Source organism: Ascaphus truei, chromosome 7, assembly GCF_040206685.1.
Source record: "Ascaphus truei isolate aAscTru1 chromosome 7, aAscTru1.hap1, whole genome shotgun sequence".
Lineage (NCBI taxonomy): Eukaryota > Metazoa > Chordata > Amphibia > Anura > Ascaphidae > Ascaphus > Ascaphus truei.
In genome coordinates this window covers 65,012,468-65,032,602 of record NC_134489.1, presented here as the reverse complement: position 1 = coordinate 65,032,602, position 20,135 = coordinate 65,012,468, and the positions used below count along the sequence as shown (strand labels likewise).

The 20,135-nt window shown below is 42.7% G+C and overlaps 1 protein-coding gene across 1 annotated transcript in view; it reads left to right on the top strand.

Annotated features, from left to right (window-relative positions):
* The first annotated feature begins 426 nt into the window (after positions 1-426).
* The window catches only part of ITGAV (integrin subunit alpha V), a 113,310-nt gene continuing 93,601 nt past the window's right edge, over positions 427-20,135 (top strand). Inside the window, exon 1 of the mRNA XM_075608871.1 lies at positions 427-1,092. Within this exon, the coding sequence (XP_075464986.1) occupies positions 944-1,092 (149 nt within the window). The 5' untranslated portion in view covers positions 427-943. The remainder of the gene's footprint in view (positions 1,093-20,135) is intronic.

The following is a 20,135-nucleotide window of genomic DNA, read 5'->3' as shown; positions in this document are numbered from 1 at the left end:
GATCACACATAATATAAATACAACCAGTTACATTCAATGATAAATATGATGCTGGTTAAATCCTGGGATCCTTCTATATTGTAATAACTTCAATGATAACAACATAAACTCTAAACTTCCCCTGACATTAGCGTGAAAGGTGTATTTCTAACATACAGGAAAACCATGTCATAAACATGTAAGAAAGATCCAGTCGGTGATACTAAATCCGAACAAAATAGGTTAGTGATCCAGTCACCACCTTCTCTATTATTCACTCTCTGATAAAGGACTGCAAAAAAAAAAAAATACAAATGTTCCCAAATGACTGTAAAAGGACTGGCATGTCTGCACTTCTTCCTGGGTGTGACAGGCCGGAATCACCCCCCTCCTCTTCAAACCCCCTTAACTCCTTTGCAACCAGAGCGGAAGGGGGAGACTTTTGCCTTTGCAAAACTGCGTTGCTGAAGCTTCTGGTAGTCAGGGAGTTAAAATAAACCCCCCTTTTCCCATCTACTGCTCCTCCCCTCTGAAGGAAAAAAAGAGGCGGAAAGTCCCAAGGAATTGCGGAAGTTTATACACTGCTCCGACAGCATTTCTTTTCCTATCTGGGGCATTTGGTCACTAAACTGGCTGCACTAGTACAGCCCTCTCTTTATACTGAGGGTATAGGGGCTCTGTGCTGAGCTCATTTGCATGTCTGGGGCACAGTGTTAATCACCTCTAAGCCAGATCTAGATTAGCTGCAGATATTGTTTGCACCCATGCAAAGCACTGTTGCAAAGCCCGGAAAAGTGATCCAGCTGACAAACCTCTGCTAGTTACAGTGTTGCAGGGATCTTGTAGAAGGGATCCTCCGCTTTGTTCTTTGTATTTATTCCGGGGGATCTCATGGAGTGAGTGACTCTGATAAAGAGGAGACACTGGATAGAGGAGGGCTGTGCAGGACAGGGTTGAGGGGACGATGGCTGCGGCTGCTGCTCTGGTGCAGTTTGTGCTCTTAGGTTTGTCGAGCTGTTTTAATTTGGACGTGGACAGCCCATTAGTTCAGTCGGGAACGGAAGGCAGTTACTTCGGTTTTGCAGTTGATTTCTTTACGCCTGACCCTTCCTCGTAAGTACATGTAACTGTACTCCCTGCTTACTCTTTCTTTGCCACTGTTTCATACAAAAGGGAGTTTAATAATGGCCGGGGGTGGTTTATTCCCCTGATTGCATAGAAATGGTTGTTTTTTTATGACATATATTCACTATATTTACTTTACATGTTCATTTGTTTTTACATCTCTCTCTCTCTTTTTTTTTTTTTTTTTATTGTTTAATTTAATTACTTTTAGGCCAACAACGTTATACACTTAAATATAGTTTTACTATCCATCCATATGGGTTTCTTGCTTTGTAAGTTGTCATAGAATGCATACGAATCTACAGTGAAAAGTATACTTTTATTGACTGTCTGATTTTATAGGAAGAGTGCAAGCTTCCATTGCCAAGTTGTCATTTTGGGTGTGCATTGGAGCTTCTTTAACAGATTCCAGGACAAGAAGAGTAATTTCTTGACCCATAGATCTATCTACATGGTCCTGAATTCTTGCATATCTTTTAGCAAACCAGTTGGCCAACATAAATATATTTCTAGGGTCCAGTTATGTGACATACAATATATTTTCTGTGAACTAACACTACCATCTTATACACTTTGAGGGCTATGTCTAAAATGTCAATATAAGTGATTTTGAAGTACTGTAAAACAGTTTTTGTGCGGTAGGTTTCTCAAAAAATTGACGCACTGTGTGGAGTTAGACAGTTTGGATTGTGTATGTGGTGCACATACTGTATGTAAATATTAAACTACAAGAGTGTGCCTTTAAATACGTCAACATAGTCCAAGTTTTTTTTCTTTCTTGACGTAAAAGACAAATGCAAGAAGGCACAAATATTAACTTGCGTGAACATGAGGCGCACCATACCAAGAATAAGAAAGTGTGCGAATGTAAGAATATGAATAACGTGGGAACAGAAAATGAAACTGCACTCCCATGGACTTGTGTGAATAATAGTACTAGTTTTATTGAAGAATCGATGTTTCAGTCCTACTGTACCTTGGACCTTTATCAAGAAGTAGGACCAACAAGTCGATCCTTTAATAAACTACCACTATTATACATACACTTTCAATGGAGTGCTGTTTCATTTTCTGTTCCTGCGTGTGATCCTTGCTCAATGTGGAAGACCAGTTCACCTGAGGCAGTGCTTGAAGAAACTGACTGCTCCTGTGCCCTATTTGTTTCAGAACATGAATAATGATATGCCAACATATGCCACTAATGATTTCAGGTGACACAATATCATTTTTTTTAGTGCAATGCCCCTTTTCACTTTGTTTTGAAGACAAGTCTTTATATGTAGTCCCCGTCATCTTTTTGACCCCTATGCTCTGGTTAAGTTTTCACCATACCCTGGTAGAGGATCCATCCTTCCTGTTTTTACAGCATATGTAAATTAGTGAAATACTTCTGGCTCAAAATGACGGAAGGACCTCATATCAGAAATATTTACTCCCACTCCCCCGTTTTTAATTTTTTTTATTCTACAGTAGCTTTTTTTTTTTATTTGCCTATGTATCTTGCCAATTACAAAATTAACGGAATTAAATGAAAACATAGATTCCTATGTTCCACCCAATAGATTTAATTGTTTTTCTCCCTACAGGAGAAGTGGCTCGGTGAGTAAAGACACTAACTCTGTAAATAATGAACCTGGTTCAATTCTCAGTGTCTGCTCATTGTGACCTTGGGCAAGTCACTTTATCTCCGTGTTTCACGCCAAAAAAACATAGATTGTAAGCTTATCTGGGTAGAGACTGTGTGTTTAAAATTCCTATCTGCTGTGTACAGCGCATAACATTGTAATTCTGTAGCACTTTTGAGTCCTATTGGGAGAAAAGTGCTATATGAAATAAAGTTATTACATTTTCTATGTAAGAGATTTCTGAAATGATTTGTATATGTAAGGATCCATAAACCAAAGGATAAAGAATACAACTCAACTGGCTATTGGGTAAAAAAGATTCCATTGCAAGGCTCACTCGAGGAACTTATCAAACCATTAAATACAAAAACGACTCAGTTTTATTCATATACAAAATATTAACAAACACATGGTCAAAAAAAAAAAAAAGGCTGTACTTCCCCAGCGATGGTGACATAGCTAGTGATTTATTATTTAGTTAATTGGGTGTTACTTTGTGTCTTTTATACTGGGGGAATGGGGGGCGAGAGATTTTTCTGGGGGAGGGGGTGCGGCGGTTACAGGCCCAGCGCTCTTCCCCAAGGCATTTAAATTAAATGTCGGAGTGCACTCGAGGCCTCTAACTTCCCTTACCTGGTCACCGGCGGCTTCCAGCGACACGTCGCCATGGTGGGTCACATGACGTTGCGTTGCCATGTCAGAAGATACCGGACACCAGGTAAGGGGACGTGAGGGAGAGCAGGCAGGGAAACGCAAAAGTTTCAGTATGCGCACCCCTGTTTTATACCACTGTGAGCACCCCCATATGGATATATAGTGACATGTTTATGTTTAGCAGTATTGGGCTGGAACTAGAACAGATGTTTCCAGTTGCAGGACTACTTTCTATATTGAGATGTAAAGCTTGCACGAGAATTCTAAGGAAAGATAAGTGAACACTCTATGAGCTTAAAAAGGTTAATTAAAAAGTGGCTCTACAAAACAATTACACTTTTATATTGGAGCTTAGTGGGTCACCAACATATACCCAGCTTATGGCATTTGCTTTGTTTTGTGCAAGAGTTCAGTACTTTTTTTGTTTCTAGACTAATCCCTGTGTGAACCATTATTAACATGTGACATGTTTTAAGTAGGAAAATTGCAGATTCGGCTGTTTTGCAGTCCTTTTAGTCTGAAAAAACACAATCACTAAATGCTAGTAAATATATATTGTTGTCTTCTGTAGCAAACATGAGTTTCCTTTACAATTGCCATAATGAAACCTTTTCTCTGAAGTAGATGACTTAGGGGTGCACGCAAATATAGCGGGTCACAAAAACATGTCTTTCAACAACTTCTCATTGTAATTAACTTCCTTAGAATTTAGTAACTGTTAACCCCTTGGGTACCCCAGGACATGGTCACTACGTCATGGGAACTGGCACTCTGGGGGCCCCGTGATTTAGCGACTACGGGGTGGCCAACTCCAGTCCTCAAGGGCCATTAGCAGATCAGGTTTTAAGGATATACCTGCTTCAGCACAGGTGGCTCAGTCAGAAGGATCCTTTACCAGGGTCTGGTGATAAATTAGCCCAAGCATAGGTGTGTCAAAAAGACGATGGGCTCTATGTATAAAGATTTGTCTTTTCAAAACAGAGAAAAGGGGCATTACGCTAAAAAAAATGTTTTTCACCTGAAATCATTAGTGGCATATGTTGGCATGATTTCATGTTCTGATACCACGTGATGCCCATGGAGCACAGGGTGCGATTTTAACCAGTAAAGAAACAGAGGAGGATCCCTCCTCCGTTTCCACCAAAATGGCCAAAGCCGTTATGTGACCGCACTGTGCCGGAGAGACCGTGGCACTCGGGCACCATGACACCTCTAGAACTCAAAGGGTTAAAGTATGTAACTTATTTGTATCTTGTGAAACTTTGTGTTGCTTTGCTCCGGGAACACTGAATTCAAGCTATTGACATTTCTGTTTGATTATTGATGGCATCATAATTACTTTGCGAACAAAGAACTAAACACTGTGGAGGATTATAATTTCATATTTCAGACCCTTACTCGGTACAGAATGGGATTGTGGGTAAGAAAGGCCTTTAGCACAATTTTCTTTAGAGGACGGACATACAGATCCCACTCGTTCCCAAGATGTTCATAGTTGTTGTGTCGGTTTCTGGCACAAAGTAAAACATATATGACCATGGGATTATCAATACAGAGCAAGACATGTATCTGTAGCTTCCTATTGGCCAGCAGAGCAGGTCTGACCAAGGCGGCCATATTGTGTCCATCGGACAAGTATCTTTGGTGGATACACCAGCAAATATGTAAGAAAAAGACCACGGATTGGCTTTGCGGGACACCGCAGTTCAGTGTCTGTCTGTCTGTCTATCTCAGCAAAGTAAATCTTTTGCATTTAGGTTTGTGAATGAATGTAGTTCAAAGTTACGGTAGCCTTATACTGTAAGTCCTGCTTTATAACTCGGCGCTGATGACTACAGCTGGAATTCCCGCTGCATTCTTTCCTCGGGTAGGTATAAGCCCTCAATCACAAGTGAAAGCATTCTGTGCTGTGTAACTCGGAACATTAGTACTTTTTGCAGTAAAGTGTTTGGCATTATCTAGGCTGCTTATATCTCATTTAATAATCTGCTTTAAAAGAGTAAGCAAAATGTGACTTACTATGTGTGCTGGTTTGTCTGCAAGAATCAGAAGTTTAAATACTATATAATATATGATGCTTGAAAGGTTGAGCGTTACAATACTTGCCATATCCTGTGTGAAACATATGGTTGTAATTTTAAATGTTTTTTTTTTTGTCTTTACTGTTGTGCATCTTGCTAATAATTGTTGGGGTCCATAAATCACTGATTTGCAAATTGCAGGGATACTTGTAATCCAATACTACTGTATTGTTTCTGTTCATATACCTAGCAAAATGTCTATCGCTTCTGTTCTGATTTGTATTCTAATTATGGGGGACTTGTGTGCGTAAAACAATTACTGTACTGAAATTGTAGTAAAAAAGCTTACTGTCAACTGTCTGAAGAAGACAGTGCCTGACGCAGCTGGGGAGCAGTGCAAGCTAAGCTCCATGGAGTTGTTGAAATCCCTGCGCGAGAGTGTGCGGAGCGGCAGGTAAGGAGGGGACATGCTCCCTAATTCCTTTGTGTGTGTGTGTGTACGTACACACACACAGCTGAACCCCATTAAAACGCGGTCCATTGGGTCCACGGAATGAGACCGCGTTATAATCAGGATCGCGTATATTTCGCTGCTCGAGGATTTTCTGGCATCTGCCTTTCTCTCTCCTCTTCGGCTCTCGGCTCTCGTAGAGAGCCGCTACACACAAAGAATTGGTCTAGCAAATGGAAGGTCCTGAGTTAGATTCCTGCTTGTGTATTATATAAAATGGATTCATGTTAACCTCCCACATGGTGTAGGGGTGAGTGTATGTTCTGTTGGCAATAAAGTATTGAATGTTTAAAGGAAAAAATAAATAAATAATTCCACGTGGTGTAGGGGATGTGTGTATCATGTGACACTCCTCTGCGCTCAAAGTCTACGGCAGAGAGCCCCAGAGGAGAGAAATGCAGATGCCTCCAAGTCTCACGCGGCGCAAGGTGTTTTTAAATCGGGAGCCGCGTTATAAGCGGATCCGCGTTTTAGCGGATTGTGCTATAACGGGGTTGAGGTGTGTGTGTATATATATATTACACTCCCAACCCCCATACACCGAGTGAGTGTCCCCACAGTACAAAGGGTGCTTGGCACCAATACCCTGATGTCCTTTTGCCCAATGTCAAGGCCCACCCAAACGTGTGTATGGTAGCCCTTCCTGTGATCTGTTGGTGCACTTTAGTTGAGGTACCTGCCGGGTACTCTTATACCCGTAGCGGCCGATTTAACAACCGAGATCCAGTAAAATCAGCGAAGCCTCTGCGTGGGGTGGGTTCCAGCAGGATTGTCCCACCAATAAAATAGTCTTTAATCATGTATTCCTGTATCTGGTCCCGGACTGCATGCTATGCTTCACAACGTGGTGTCTTCACTGGCACTATAAACGAACTATATACAGCTAATGGGGAAATGTCCCTAGCCAGGGGTTTCCATGAAGCAGCCACAATCTATTTAGGTGATTGGGAACTATCTTGGATCTAAGGGGGTTAATATGACCTAGTCTGGGTGCCAGCAAGGGAAGAGCTCAACCTGCTCTCCAAATGGCTGGGAAACGAATCCAGGGAGCACGCGAGGAGGCTTCGGACGGCAAACGCGAACCACCCCCAAGTAGGCCTTGACCTAGTGTGGGAAAGGCTAGAAGAGTGCTACGGTAGCCCCGAAGCAGTCGAGGATTCGCTCTTCAAAAGAATCGACAGCTTTCCCAAGATCACAACTAGAGACTACTCGAAGCTACGAGAGCTCGGAGACCTGCTGCAAGAGCTGGAGGTTGCAAGAAAAGACCATTCCTTAACAGGTCTCAACATCCTAGACTCAGCTCGTGGAGTGAGACCCATCCTATAGAAGCTACCCTTCAACCTCCAAGAAAGGTGGATTTCACAAGGCTCCAAATACAAAAGGGAGAAGCAAGTCTCCTTCCCCCCATTCTCATTCTTCTTGAGCTTCATCCGCGAAGCGGCAAGGACAAGGAACGATCCCAGTTTCATCTTGGGTACGCAAACCACACACAGTGCAACCAGCCTGAGGAATGAGAGACCAGTGGCGAGATACGGTAACATCGAAACACCCATCTCGGTCCACAGGACGGACGTGCCTCCCACGACCCAAACTACTCCCGATCAGTCGGTCGCCGGAGACGAGGAACCAAGGGACCCAAACAGGGAATGTCCCATACACAAGAAGCCACACCCACTTAACAAGTGCTTTGGGTTCAGGATGAAGTCCCTAGAGGAACGCAAGAGGTTACTTGGAGAATTCAGAGTTTGCTTCAGGTGCTGCGGTTCCACGACTCACCTAGCCAGAAACTGTAAAGAAGATATCAAATGTACAGTGTGCAAAAGTGACAAGCATCCAGAGGCGCTGACACTCCACCAACTCAACAACCCATCCTCCGTAGCGGAGCATGGCGGGGAGGAAGGAGAGCCAACATCCGTCACATCTCAGCGCACCGAGGTTTGCGGAAAAGAAAGCGACAAAATGTCCTGCTCCAAAATATGCCTTGTCGTAGTGCACCCCCAGGGACAACCTGAGAAGGCTATTCGGATGTATGCAATCCTCGACGACCAAAGCAACAGATCATTGGCGAAGACGGAGTTCTTCAACTTGTTCAACTTACAAGACAATGCCTCAACCGACACCCTCAGAACCTGTGCAGGGTCAACAAGGAGAAGAGCAAGCGGTTACGTCATATGTTCAGTGGATAACAGAGTAAAGATAGCTCTCCCCACACTCATTGAGTGCAACCACATGGCCACAAACAGACATGGCACGCCATTACCCGCACCTCAGCGGAATAGCCAACTACATCCTGCCGGTAGAACAAGGTGCCAAGATCTTGCTGCTGCTCGGTAGGGACATCATGAGGGTACATAAAGTCCGTAAACAGCATAACGGACCCCACAACGCACCATACGCCCAAAGACTTGACCAAGGATGGGTGATAGTGGGCAACGCTTGCACTGACAAAGGGCAAGGACAAGACTATGTTGATGCCCGCAGAACTGTGATAACAGAATGTGGACACACATCCCTCTCTGAACCGTGTCTTGGCCATCTCCAAGTGACAGGAGGGCCAAGTGAAGAGAAAAGACAAGGTCATACCCCTGAGATCAACAAAAACATCCTCACATCAGGGGGATGGGACAATGGCCTAGGATGCTTAGTGGTTCAGACAACCAAGGATGATGAGTCGACTCCACTGAAGGAAGAAAGTAACCTCCCAAAGGTGACCGACAAAGGGATCGTCCAAAAGACAATAAACAATCGGACGATCCTCTTGCGAGCAATGGCACGACTAAGACGTACAGTTGTGCCTCTCCACAGAGTATCAAGTGACAAAGCAACCAGCTGTCACGGCTGGCATAGCCGCAAAAGGTTGCGCCCTACAGGTAAAGCCACAGTGTCAAAAAGACTGTCCTCTCACACGTCAAAAAAGAGACAGTCGCAGAGACGTTTCACAAAGGGATTTACAAGGGCAAAAGAGACTGTTTTTCGTCATGTCCAAGGAGAGAACAACCTCCTGAGGGCAGTCGTCAAAGAGATACAAAGGCGTATCACCAAAATACGTGGAGACGTTCTCTTGCAAGAGGAATGCACCAATGACTTAGGATGCACAGCGTTCCAGACCACAAAGGACGACAAGCAAACACCCTTGATGGGAGATAGAGAATTCCTGATGTTAACGGTCAAGGAGCTCGTCAAAAACGGACCTGGCAGTTGGGTGAACCCGCTACCATTCCGTTCACCAAGAAGGCGCCTCCCAAACAATGGAGAACATGCCATCTCTAGGTTCACTTTGCACCTCTGCGACCAACAAAGGGAACCGGAGACCAAAAACAACTTTGTGGTCTTCATCCAGAAGATATTCCTTACCGGCCACGCGAAGCCAGCGCCTCTAATAAAGAAAGGTGAAGAATGCTGGTACCTCCAATCATCTAGGGTCTACCACCCTCAGGAATCCGATCAAATCCGTGTAGTGTTCAGCTCCAATGCTCAGCACCAGGAAGCCTCTCCAAACGGGGCACTACTCACTGGGTCAGACTTTACAACTAGTTTTCCAGGGGCGTTGATTCGCTTCTGCAAGGAGCCAAAGGCCATCTCCTTCCGCCAAACGCCAGGTGATAGGGTGGCAGACTACCACGACTGGCATATCCACGCGGTAATGCACTCTGTAGAGAAAGCTATAGAGACAAAAGGACTGTTCTTTCACAAAGTTGAAAGAAAACAGCGCAAGAGACCTTTACACAAAGACATTGTGGTGCAACCAGCTAACCTGGAGCTGTGCATCCACCTGGCCTCCCTTACCAGAAGGTTTTGGCCAAAGGACTTTGACGCCAGTGGTACCGGCCGGTATCACCTCGCTATGTGGACATGGACTTTCGCATTGTTATGTTATGTTTGCATTGCGCATATGTTCCACATATTCTGTTATATAGTGGTATCTTCAGATACCAGACGGGGAGTGTCATGGAACAGAAATACCCATGTCTGCCTTCTCTGTTTCAGCCCCCCCTTTCCTTGGCAGTTCTGCCTGCTAGCTGTACTTGTGTGTTACTTTCCTTGCAGTTTTACTCCCAGTGCAGATGGAATGGATACATTATGTTGCCCTTTTTCCTTCCCGTCTGTCACACCCCTGGTTGCTCTGGCAACATCTCCAGTCCTCATAGTTAATGGGCTTTCCCATTCCCCCCTGTCCTTGCTGACAGTTAGTGGAGTCTCACTTCACTTTTAGTGTGACCCTTGCCCCTCACTTCCTTTTCCACCTAAGATCACAGTGAGTACAGACCTGTCTGCAATCACCCCTGGTAAGGCCTTTCTGTCCTACCGTAATCTAACCTCATAGAAGCATTCCACATAGAGAAGCACTCTCTACTCACACTACACCTACAAGTTCCTGTTGTTTTCTACTTCTGCAATAAAGTTAAGAAAGACATTAAGGACTTGTCATGCTTTGGAAGAGGGAAGACATGAGTTAAAGCTAACTGAAGCTATTCATACCTCAATACGTGACCCTAGTTTCAGGATATCTTCCCTGTCAGCTTGCACTTTTTAAGCGCTCCCAAAGTTCCAATCTTCCCTCAGGAGATTCTAGCAGCCCTATTGGCTGTACTGTATCACATGACCTCAGCTCCTAGGGCATTCTGGGAATTGTAGTTCCCCTGCGGAGCAACATAGTGAGAAGGAAGGGTGGGGGGCCAGATGGAGACATGGCTACATAGACATATTGATGTGAAGATTTTTTTAAATCAGCTGCCATTTTGATTTCTCTTTGTGACCAAAAAGCAAACTAGAGTTTGCTGAATTCTGTACACTGGATCAAGGAAGCTATGAGGTTTTGTAAGCTCTGTATCCTATAATTTAATCTATAAAGAACTCTGCTGGTCTGCTAAAAGATATCACAAACCTACTAAAAAAATATATAAGACCCTAGTTGAAACAAGGACTGAATTTAAAAGAGTCCAATTAGAGGAGGTAGAGCGGGCACTTCGATGGACGAATCAACGTTTCTACGATAAAGGAAACAAGGCAGACCGGTTATTGGCCAATAAATTAAGAGGTCAAAGGGTCAAAAACCAAATTACAGCAATCCGAACCAAATCTGGTCTCAAAACATTTAAAGAAAGCGAGATTGCCCAAGAATTCTCAGAATATTATACGAAACTCTATAATTTAAATCCCTCCCAAAATACTCAGTCCGGATTGACGACCATCTCAAAGTACTTAGAGGAATGCAACCTTCCGGCCCTTCCAGAAAAAACTATCTCACAATTAAATGAAAAAATAACGCCCAAAGAACTATTTGAAGTAATAAAACAATTAAAAATAAATAAGACTCCAGGGCCAGACGGGTTCTCAAACCAATATTACAAGAAGTTTAAGGCCGTGCTGGTTCCTCACCTAGTAGAAGTTTTCAATGCATTTATGGGGGGTGAAGATGTCCCGGCCTCTATGTCTACAGCCAACCTGGCAATAATTCACAAAGAAGGTAGAGACCCACTGCAATGTGGCAATTACAGGCCGATATCTCTCCTAAATTCTGATCTAAAAATATATAGTAAGATTTTAGCAAACAGACTAAACCCGATTCTTCCGAGCTTGATTCATAAAGACCAGGTTGGATTTATTTCGGGCAGACAAGCTTCAGATAATACTCGGAAAATAATAAACATTGTGGACCACGTGCATCTCTCAGGTACAAGAGCATTTTTGTTAAGCTTGGATGCCGAAAAAGCATTCGATAGAATTAAGTGGGACTTTTTAGACCAAACATTGATTAAATTCGGCTTCAGGGGCCTCTTCTTACAGGGGATCAGAGCTCTGTACAAAAACCCAACAGCGGTTGTAAAACTCCCGGGAGGAGACTCAAGTCCCATAAAAATTACGAATGGTACAAGGCAGGGTTGTCCCTTATCTCCACTTCTGTTTGCATTGTCGATTGAACCACTAGCGGCCACAATTAGAAATGACGATGATATAAAAGGGATTGTTATTGGAGTGCGAGAATACAAGATATCTCTTTTTGCAGATGATATCATTTTGTCATTGTCGTCCCCAATGACGACTTTACCTAACCTCCAGTCACAGCTGGAAAAATTTGGCTGGGTATCAGGGTATAAAATTAACAGCGATAAATCTGAAGCCCTGAACCTATCTCTCCTCGACCCCGAGGTAAAACTATTGCAAATTAATTTTAGTTATAAATGGAGCCCTAACAACATTAAATACCTAGGGATCAGAATCGCAAATTCTTATGCTACCTTATATAAATATAATTTCCCCCCCTTATTTACAGATATTAAAAAAAACCTCCAGTGCTGGAACAAGTACCACATTTCATGGCTCGGAAGAGTGACATCTGTTAAGATGAACATCCTTCCCAGGCTACTATACGTCTTCCAGACCCTCCCGGTCTGTGTTCCGCTGGCAGACCTCAAAAGCATTCAAAATAGTATTTTCCAATTCATCTGGAAGGACAAAAAGCCGCGGGTGGCTAGATCGGTAATGTTGGCACCACGGGAGTGTGGAGGTCTGGGAGTACCAGATATAATTAATTATTATCAAGCGACCCACCTAAAACAAGCGATAGTTTGGAACAACGATCCAGTGTCTTGTGGCTGGTTGGAAATTGAGTCCTCCTGTGTCGCTCCCCTCTCACTCGGGGCAATACTTTGGTCCGGAGGGGGAGAGAAGATAATATCAGACAGAACAGGCCTGGGAGCAATGAGATGCACGTGGAAAATTTGGACAAAAACAAGAAAAAAATATAAACTGACGTCTTCACCCTCCATACTCACTCCCATTTTTGGTAACCCAGAATTCCCTCCGGGTTGTGTCCCAGGGAACCTTAAAGCATTTAGTTTGGCTAATATGAAATCAGCAAGAGATCTAATAGACAAAGGGACTATTATTCCGTTACTTGATTTACAGGAGAAATGCCTCCCCTTGAAACTCCCACTTTATGGTTATCTTCAGATCAGACACTTTCTCCTAACAATTTCCCAAACATCCAAATTTGAAGGTCCAACGTCTTTTGAAAAGATGTGTATGGTAGGCACATACCGGAAGGGTCTGATCTCAGAGATTTACGCGGGGCTAGCACGGTCCAGGAGTCCCGTCAACCACAATTATATGATGAAATGGGCTGAAGACCTCAATCTTGATATAGACAGAGATGAATGGGAGGATATTTGGGAAGCAGCAGCCAAAACTTCTATTTGCACTACTACTAAGGAAAATATATATAAAATTCTATATCAATGGTACTTAATCCCGAGTAGGCTGAGCCGAATCTTCCCTGGCCTGTCTGACCTCTGTTGGAGGGGGTGCGGCCAGAGAGGAGATATGGTGCATATATGGTGGACATGCCCAAAGATCCAGACTTTCTGGAATATGATATGCTCATTGGTTGAGGAGACGGTAGGAGTTGAGATCCGGATGGACCCGCTGATATGCCTACTCGCGAAACCCATCGAAGATATCTCTGTCCCTCTTAAAAAATTGGCTTCGTTCATCCTGACTGCGGCTCGCTGCTCAATAGCAGCTAATTGGAAAAAGATTAAACCCCCTTCGAAGCAAATGGTCCTTCGCAAGGTAAGCGAGGTCAAGCTTATGGAATACCTATCGGCGCTCCTGAAACAGAATATAGTACAATATGAGAAAGTTTGGGCACAGTGGCCTTATAATTAAAGAGATTAAAAATGAGATATGGTTTCCCCGTTCCTATCCCGTCTCTCCCCTCTTCTTCTGTTTTTCTCTCTTTTCCCCCTCTTTCTCTCTGTCTATCCTTTACAGTACTAATATAAGGGGTTTGATCTAAGATCCTCCTATAACTGTTAATTCTCCCGGACGGGGATCTACATAATAGAAATAGAATCTAAATGCATAGGAGGTTACAATATACTAGGAGCAGATCGACTCTTCTTGATCAATCAACTTTGAGATGCTTCGGGTTGTTCACTTTTAAATGTATATGTTAATTAAGTTTAATGTCTATAAACAACCATGTGATGTGAATGTACCCCTGTCAGAAAACAATAAAAATGTTTGAAATAAAAAAAAGATATCACAAACTGCACATATAGAAATGGTTATTGCTCCAGCTGGTGTTAGGGTGGGATATTCTGTGGTGTTTTACTGAAATTGCACCCTATGCAAGCTCTGTAATCTGCATAATAACTCAATATTGTGCATTTTCGATAGGGAAAATAAAGCTGGCTACGTCTGTACATCTGAAATTTTTTTAGATAATTGATTCCTCCGTTACATGCGCTAACAAGATCCTAACAAAAGTTGTTTATTCTGGGATGTTTATAATTGCACTTTCCCCGTCGGATAATTGGGCCAAAAATTGCAACACTACTAAACCTATTTAGGCTCATAAATCCTTTCTAAAACTGCTTAGCCTCTTCATTTAACCCCTGTTTTTAGTACTGTTGTGCCATATTGCATTGCAAAAAAGTGTAAATTTATCTGATTAAGTGTAAAAAATATCTGATTTACTATTAGGAACTTTTATTTAATAAAGTGTTATTTTTGGAAGATTTTGTTTTGTTTCTGTGTTTCCCCCACCCAATCGCAGATAGGGGCATGTGGGGTATGGTGCATATACCTGCTGGCAACAGGAGGGCTGAGTCATCTGCCGATGGTAGTGGGGACACAGGAACAGGCTTCTGGGGTTCATACCCCACATATTTACTTAGCAGTGCAGCGCCTCCATCTGCAGTGGACTCCAGGAACTGAAGGTTATCTTCCACGGTAGAACTTATTACCCCTCTCCCAGTAAAGTCACGCACCAGACAGGAGGTATATTGCAAAACAGGAAGGGGTTTATTACTATACTCTGCAGTTACACAGCAGTCTTCTGCCAGATACAGTTGCTCAGCCCTCACTGAAGATGGTCCCTGGACTGCCACTACAGGCCAAGGGCACCCGCAGCCATCCTAGCTCTTCCCTCACCTCCCTAGCAGAGGTATGGTCCACACTCTATCTCCCCCGGAGGGAAGAGCACATGGCAAATACATAGCATTGATTGCTTTAACATGAAGCACTTTATATCTATCACATATGTATTTTTTATGGTTTATTGATGTAAAAACGGTTCTGCAGGGACTCTTGAACAGTGTGATATCAGAGCATACACACAGATACCCAGCAAGCTCTCAGAAACCCCTCCCCCCCTTGCTGCGTATCTGTGTGTTTGTTAACTTTGTCCAGCTGGTCTCGGCTGTTTTGGAGGTTAGGGGCTCCTCCCACCCAGGGTTTAAGCTCGCCCCTCCCCACTGCCCAAGTAGGCAGGTTTTCTTTTCATGCAGCTGGTTGCGACAGGTTCAATGCCAGGATCATCCTTTCTCTAATTAAAGAGGTAAATAAGGATTTTAATCAGTTAGTGTTAGGACCTGCGATATTATGGTCATGCGTTGAAAGTGGCTCACAGGCTTATACGCTTTGGCCAAAGGATTAACTAAATTACCCCTTTTTAAAGAGATATGTATATGTATGTATGTGTGTATATATATGTATGTGTGTGTGTATTTCACTGTGTATTTTTGTCACATTGGATGTTGCTCTGGACTTCTTCTTTGTTTCTTGTTTTATATCAGAGCATACCATGCATTTATTTCTCCTTTGGACACTGCAACTTTGACTTCTGCATCCTTTCCTTTGTTCGTTTTAAGCTGAAACAAAATTAGCATAAATGTTCTCTTATTGTGCATTTCACTTTAAACTTTCAGGCATGTATTTCCAAACCGGACAGACATCTAATTATGAAAATGCTTAATTGCAATAAGAGGCTGGGGACTTTTCTGCAATGCTATTCTACTTTTTCCCTCCTATTTTACGTTCCGGTTAGAGTATATACTCGCACTCTAAGTAAATGAACTCCAGTCAGTGAAACATTTACAATCACTAAAACTCAAGTGAAATGTACTCCCCTACAAATTGGTCTGCCATTCCCTGTTAACAGATTTGTAAACTAATATTTGCTTATGAAATCAGGTTGTATTAAAGCAGTTACACAGTAGGTTACAATAGAGCATTTGGCCATACTAGGTAGCATTGTATGTACTGTAAGAATGTTTTCAATGCTGACTGAAGATATGAAATAACACAGATGAATCATTACAGATGTACCAAATGTTGGAAAACAGAACATGTGCTGTGTAGACTAAGGATAGAACCCGCAGCTGCTGAAAAAAGTATTTTGAATTTTAACACTACTCCTGCACCGAAAATGCATAATTTTAAATTGGAAGCTTTGTTCTGAAAATAGCAAAGCTGATGCAGCTAAGCTTATCACAAATATAGAAAGATGGGGAGAAGAGCTCCCCTAAGTATGCTCCAATCAGTTACTGTATAGTGGATGTGGTGAAATTAGTTGGACCACATATATATTGTAGTAGTGGGACGGCAAAATAAATAATAGGTGGAAGTGGACACGGTGGATGTAAATGTCCATCTATCATATGGCTGAGATCCAAAACGTGTCCCCTAATGGTATAAAGCCTGATGAACCTCTCCGTGTCTGGCCCAAGCACTGTGAAAATATATTCTGTGCCTGTCCTAATACACTGTATAACAGAGGTGTCCTCATGTGTGAGTATGGCAATGGGAGAGGAATGGCAACGAGGGGGGGACACTTAGCTTGAGATAGATGACCTGGATGATCCGATGGTGAAGGATGTCCGGTCACTTAGGAGACTCCGGTAGCGCTGAGGACTTCTTCTTCCAGCGTAATCTCACAGAGAATGGTGGCACCGCTATGACGTCATCTGTCAGCGACTCGCCTAAGCCGGTATCCTGCTGCCACACCACGCTAACCACGAGGACTGCTGATGACGATCCACACTGTAGCCCACTCCGTCGGCCAAAATCCACCAAGCCCAAGGATTGTGGGTATAAACTGTGTGCCGTCCCAAAGCGTGCTCCAAAATAGAAACAGGAAAGTTGCAGTGGAGGAAAAATTTGGCACTGCAAGTACTGGATGACGAGGCTGGTCTTCGATAATAAAAGATCACTTTATTAAGGCATAATGGCCAACATTAAAAGGCACTGCATCACGTAAATAGTTCAGCCAATGAGGGAGAACCACTTACAGCCACGCGTCCCTCATGCCTTCGTCTCCTCTGCTTCTATTCTCTCCTGTCTCCCCTGTATCTTCAAGATGTCACCCTCACACTGCCACTGAGTGGCGTCAGCAGATCGCACTGCCGTTCGCTGGTATAATCAAGGCCTTATGCTCCCTCTGGATTTGGAGAGAGTACAATTAAACAGAGGGAACTTTTGCACAGCGTTCAAACGGAGGGTTTGAGTAATAAGTTAGCCACCTAATTTTTTTACTCTGATCTATATCCTGCACAGGGACACTTTTTCATTAGATATTCCTTTACACTATATGTTCTCAAAATAGTGTTCAGAATCACGAACACCATTTTTTTTTTTTTGCACTAGATGTGATTGAAATCAATTTGATACACATTTCTTACCACTAATCACCTGCGTGTATTTGTGGGAGTGCCAATTCTAAACCTCTTTCTATGCATTTACTGATCTTGTGAAGCACTTTATTTTAGGGTTCACCCGGATAAAATAGTTATGCAACCTGTACGCCGTTCTGCCCTAATGTACTCTCGGACTTCCATGTGAACCAAGTTGTTCCATGTGAATATAGTTGTCCCTTCATTCTGCCCAAATCCCAGGGGGTAAAAGAGCATTTGCATTGCTTGGATGTGATTTAGAACCTTCTCATTACATTACATTGTTTAAATCACAGATTTATATGCATTCCAACCAGTTGTACTGTTCTCTGAGAACAGAAGAGGCTGCCCTGCTTCTATCTCTTCCATCGCTAGATGGATCAAGATATATATCCAGGAGGTTTAGAAGCATAGTCTAGGTTGTCCATTAATGTTTCAGGCCCGTTTTACTAGGGCCATATAGCTACTTTATGGGCCAATAAGGCTCTTATCAGAAGACCTAATCAAGGCTGCTAAATGGTCTTCACATAATACGTTCATTAGGCATTATAAGTTGGATGTTTCGGCCTCAGAGGAGGCTAGGTTTGGAAGCCATCATTCCTGGCTCTCCCCACCTTTTTAACTTGGTAATGCTTTGGCACATCCCCATAATGTGTACTGTCATGGGAATGACGATGGAGAAAGGTATACATGCCGTACTGTTTCTCTCTCTCCGACCGAGTCCCTACCATGACTGTACACAATTTTTCCTGTCCGTTATTTTGAGGACAGTATTGTGCTGTATGATGTAATAGTTTGAGGAAAATCGTGGCCAAAACATATGAGTGGGGATGGCAGGTGGGAGGAGCTCTTTTAAACGCTTTTGGCAAAGGTGGTCCTACCACGCATGGAGTGGCATAAACCTAGTGTACGGCCATGGAAGGAGTCTGAGAATATATATAATTTTTTTTTGTTTTTACAGTTTAACTACATTGATTTACTTCACCTCATCTTGGCCTCATCATTGATCAATGAAAGACTAATAACCTTGTTAGTTTTTTTCAAACATTATACATTATCAATGGAGAAAATGAACACGTTTTTAATAATTGTGGACTTTAATTTTCACCAATATTTTATATTACACATTATTTAACGTGCACTGTCACGAACGCCCCACCTCTGTGCATGTGACTTGTGTATGTGAAAGGGGTTAAACCATCCAACTGATTTACCTCCCCGCAGGGCACTAACAATTTGCAAGATCTCCCCCAAAACAGTCACACTACACATCAATTATGCTGCCATCACCACCAAGAATAATTTGGGGTCTTACCCTTAAGAATCCCTTGTTTTCTGTTTACTAGAAAAAAAGCTGTAACACACAAACCCAATATGTCAAAATGCAGTTAATTTCTTTCTTTTTTTTTTTATGAGAAAAGTACAATTATAGCCCAAAGAACGTACTTTTTAATTTTTTTATTTAATATACAAAAGGTATACAGTGCTCGTTTACAGAAAAATTGTTACAAAGACATACAATACATAAATACAGACTGTTTCATAAAATTATAAAATGGAGAACCTATACGTTGCCAACAATCAATAACAGTTACCTCCAAAGGGGTCTTTGAGTTTGAAATATGAGAATTCCTGTGTATTTTTGATATCCAAATGCATGGTTTCTATGCTCTAAAATTTGCCGTGGGACCAGGACAGGCCAACCTTTTTTGTAGGTGTCTCTTATCACCCACTCATCAATATTTTGTGACATTTAAGGATGATTTTACTCAAATGAATTTGAGAGAATAAAATACCCTGTAACCCTCTACCTATAACTCCTAGAGTAATGCTACACTCACTATTGCATTCATACGACTTTAATGCACGTCTGGACATCTATCTTGGTAGGGCCAATTTAACATTTTGAGAGGGAAACAAATATCTGACACATGCAACACAGATGGTAATCTTGCATACATCTAATTTTGCTCGCCACAAGTTTATCTTTTTTTTTTTTCTATCCTTGTGAATTATATCAGATTTTATATATCATACATTTTTAAATCTGTAAGGAAATGGAGAGTGCCCCCTCTGATACCTCTTCTGATAGCCAGGGCGATTTTATGAATTTATATCACCCTTTGAAGATACAGCAGGGCCCCAGGTATACGGCGGGTTCCGATCCAGGGGCCCGCCGTATAGTGAAAATCGCCGTAAAGCGGCAGTACCGTACTGTATGCGCGCACAGACAACGGTATGCGCGCCGGGCGCAACCGCCCGTTCTGCGCATGCGCGACTGAGGATCAAAGATGGCGGCCCCCTTCCCGGTGCCGCCATATCCACGGATCGCTGAGAAGCGGGTCCCTGATGTACTTATGGCCAGGTCAAGCAACCTCTCTCTTACATCTGTCCCTACTATATAAACATATTGTTTTATTGGCCCACTAATGCAAAGACCAGGATAACCCAGATGACCTCGCAGGAGACATAGAACAATAAGTATTTTTTTGCTGAATGTTAACTCCTTGTTTGCTGTATTAACACAATTGAACAGATTAAAGGCATTAAAGTGACATGCACATAGACTATATATTTTCAAACTAATCAGGATAGCATAATGGAGGCAGGGACGGAAGGTCGTGGGAAGGAATAAAAGGTTGTGTGGGAAGTGACAGTGGGAGGATAAGTGTAGTAGGGAGAGACTGTCGGCTAATAGCACAATGATAGGGTTGTCAAATAATTAACAGGAGTATATGATGTTGATCCGTTTAATGGGAAAATA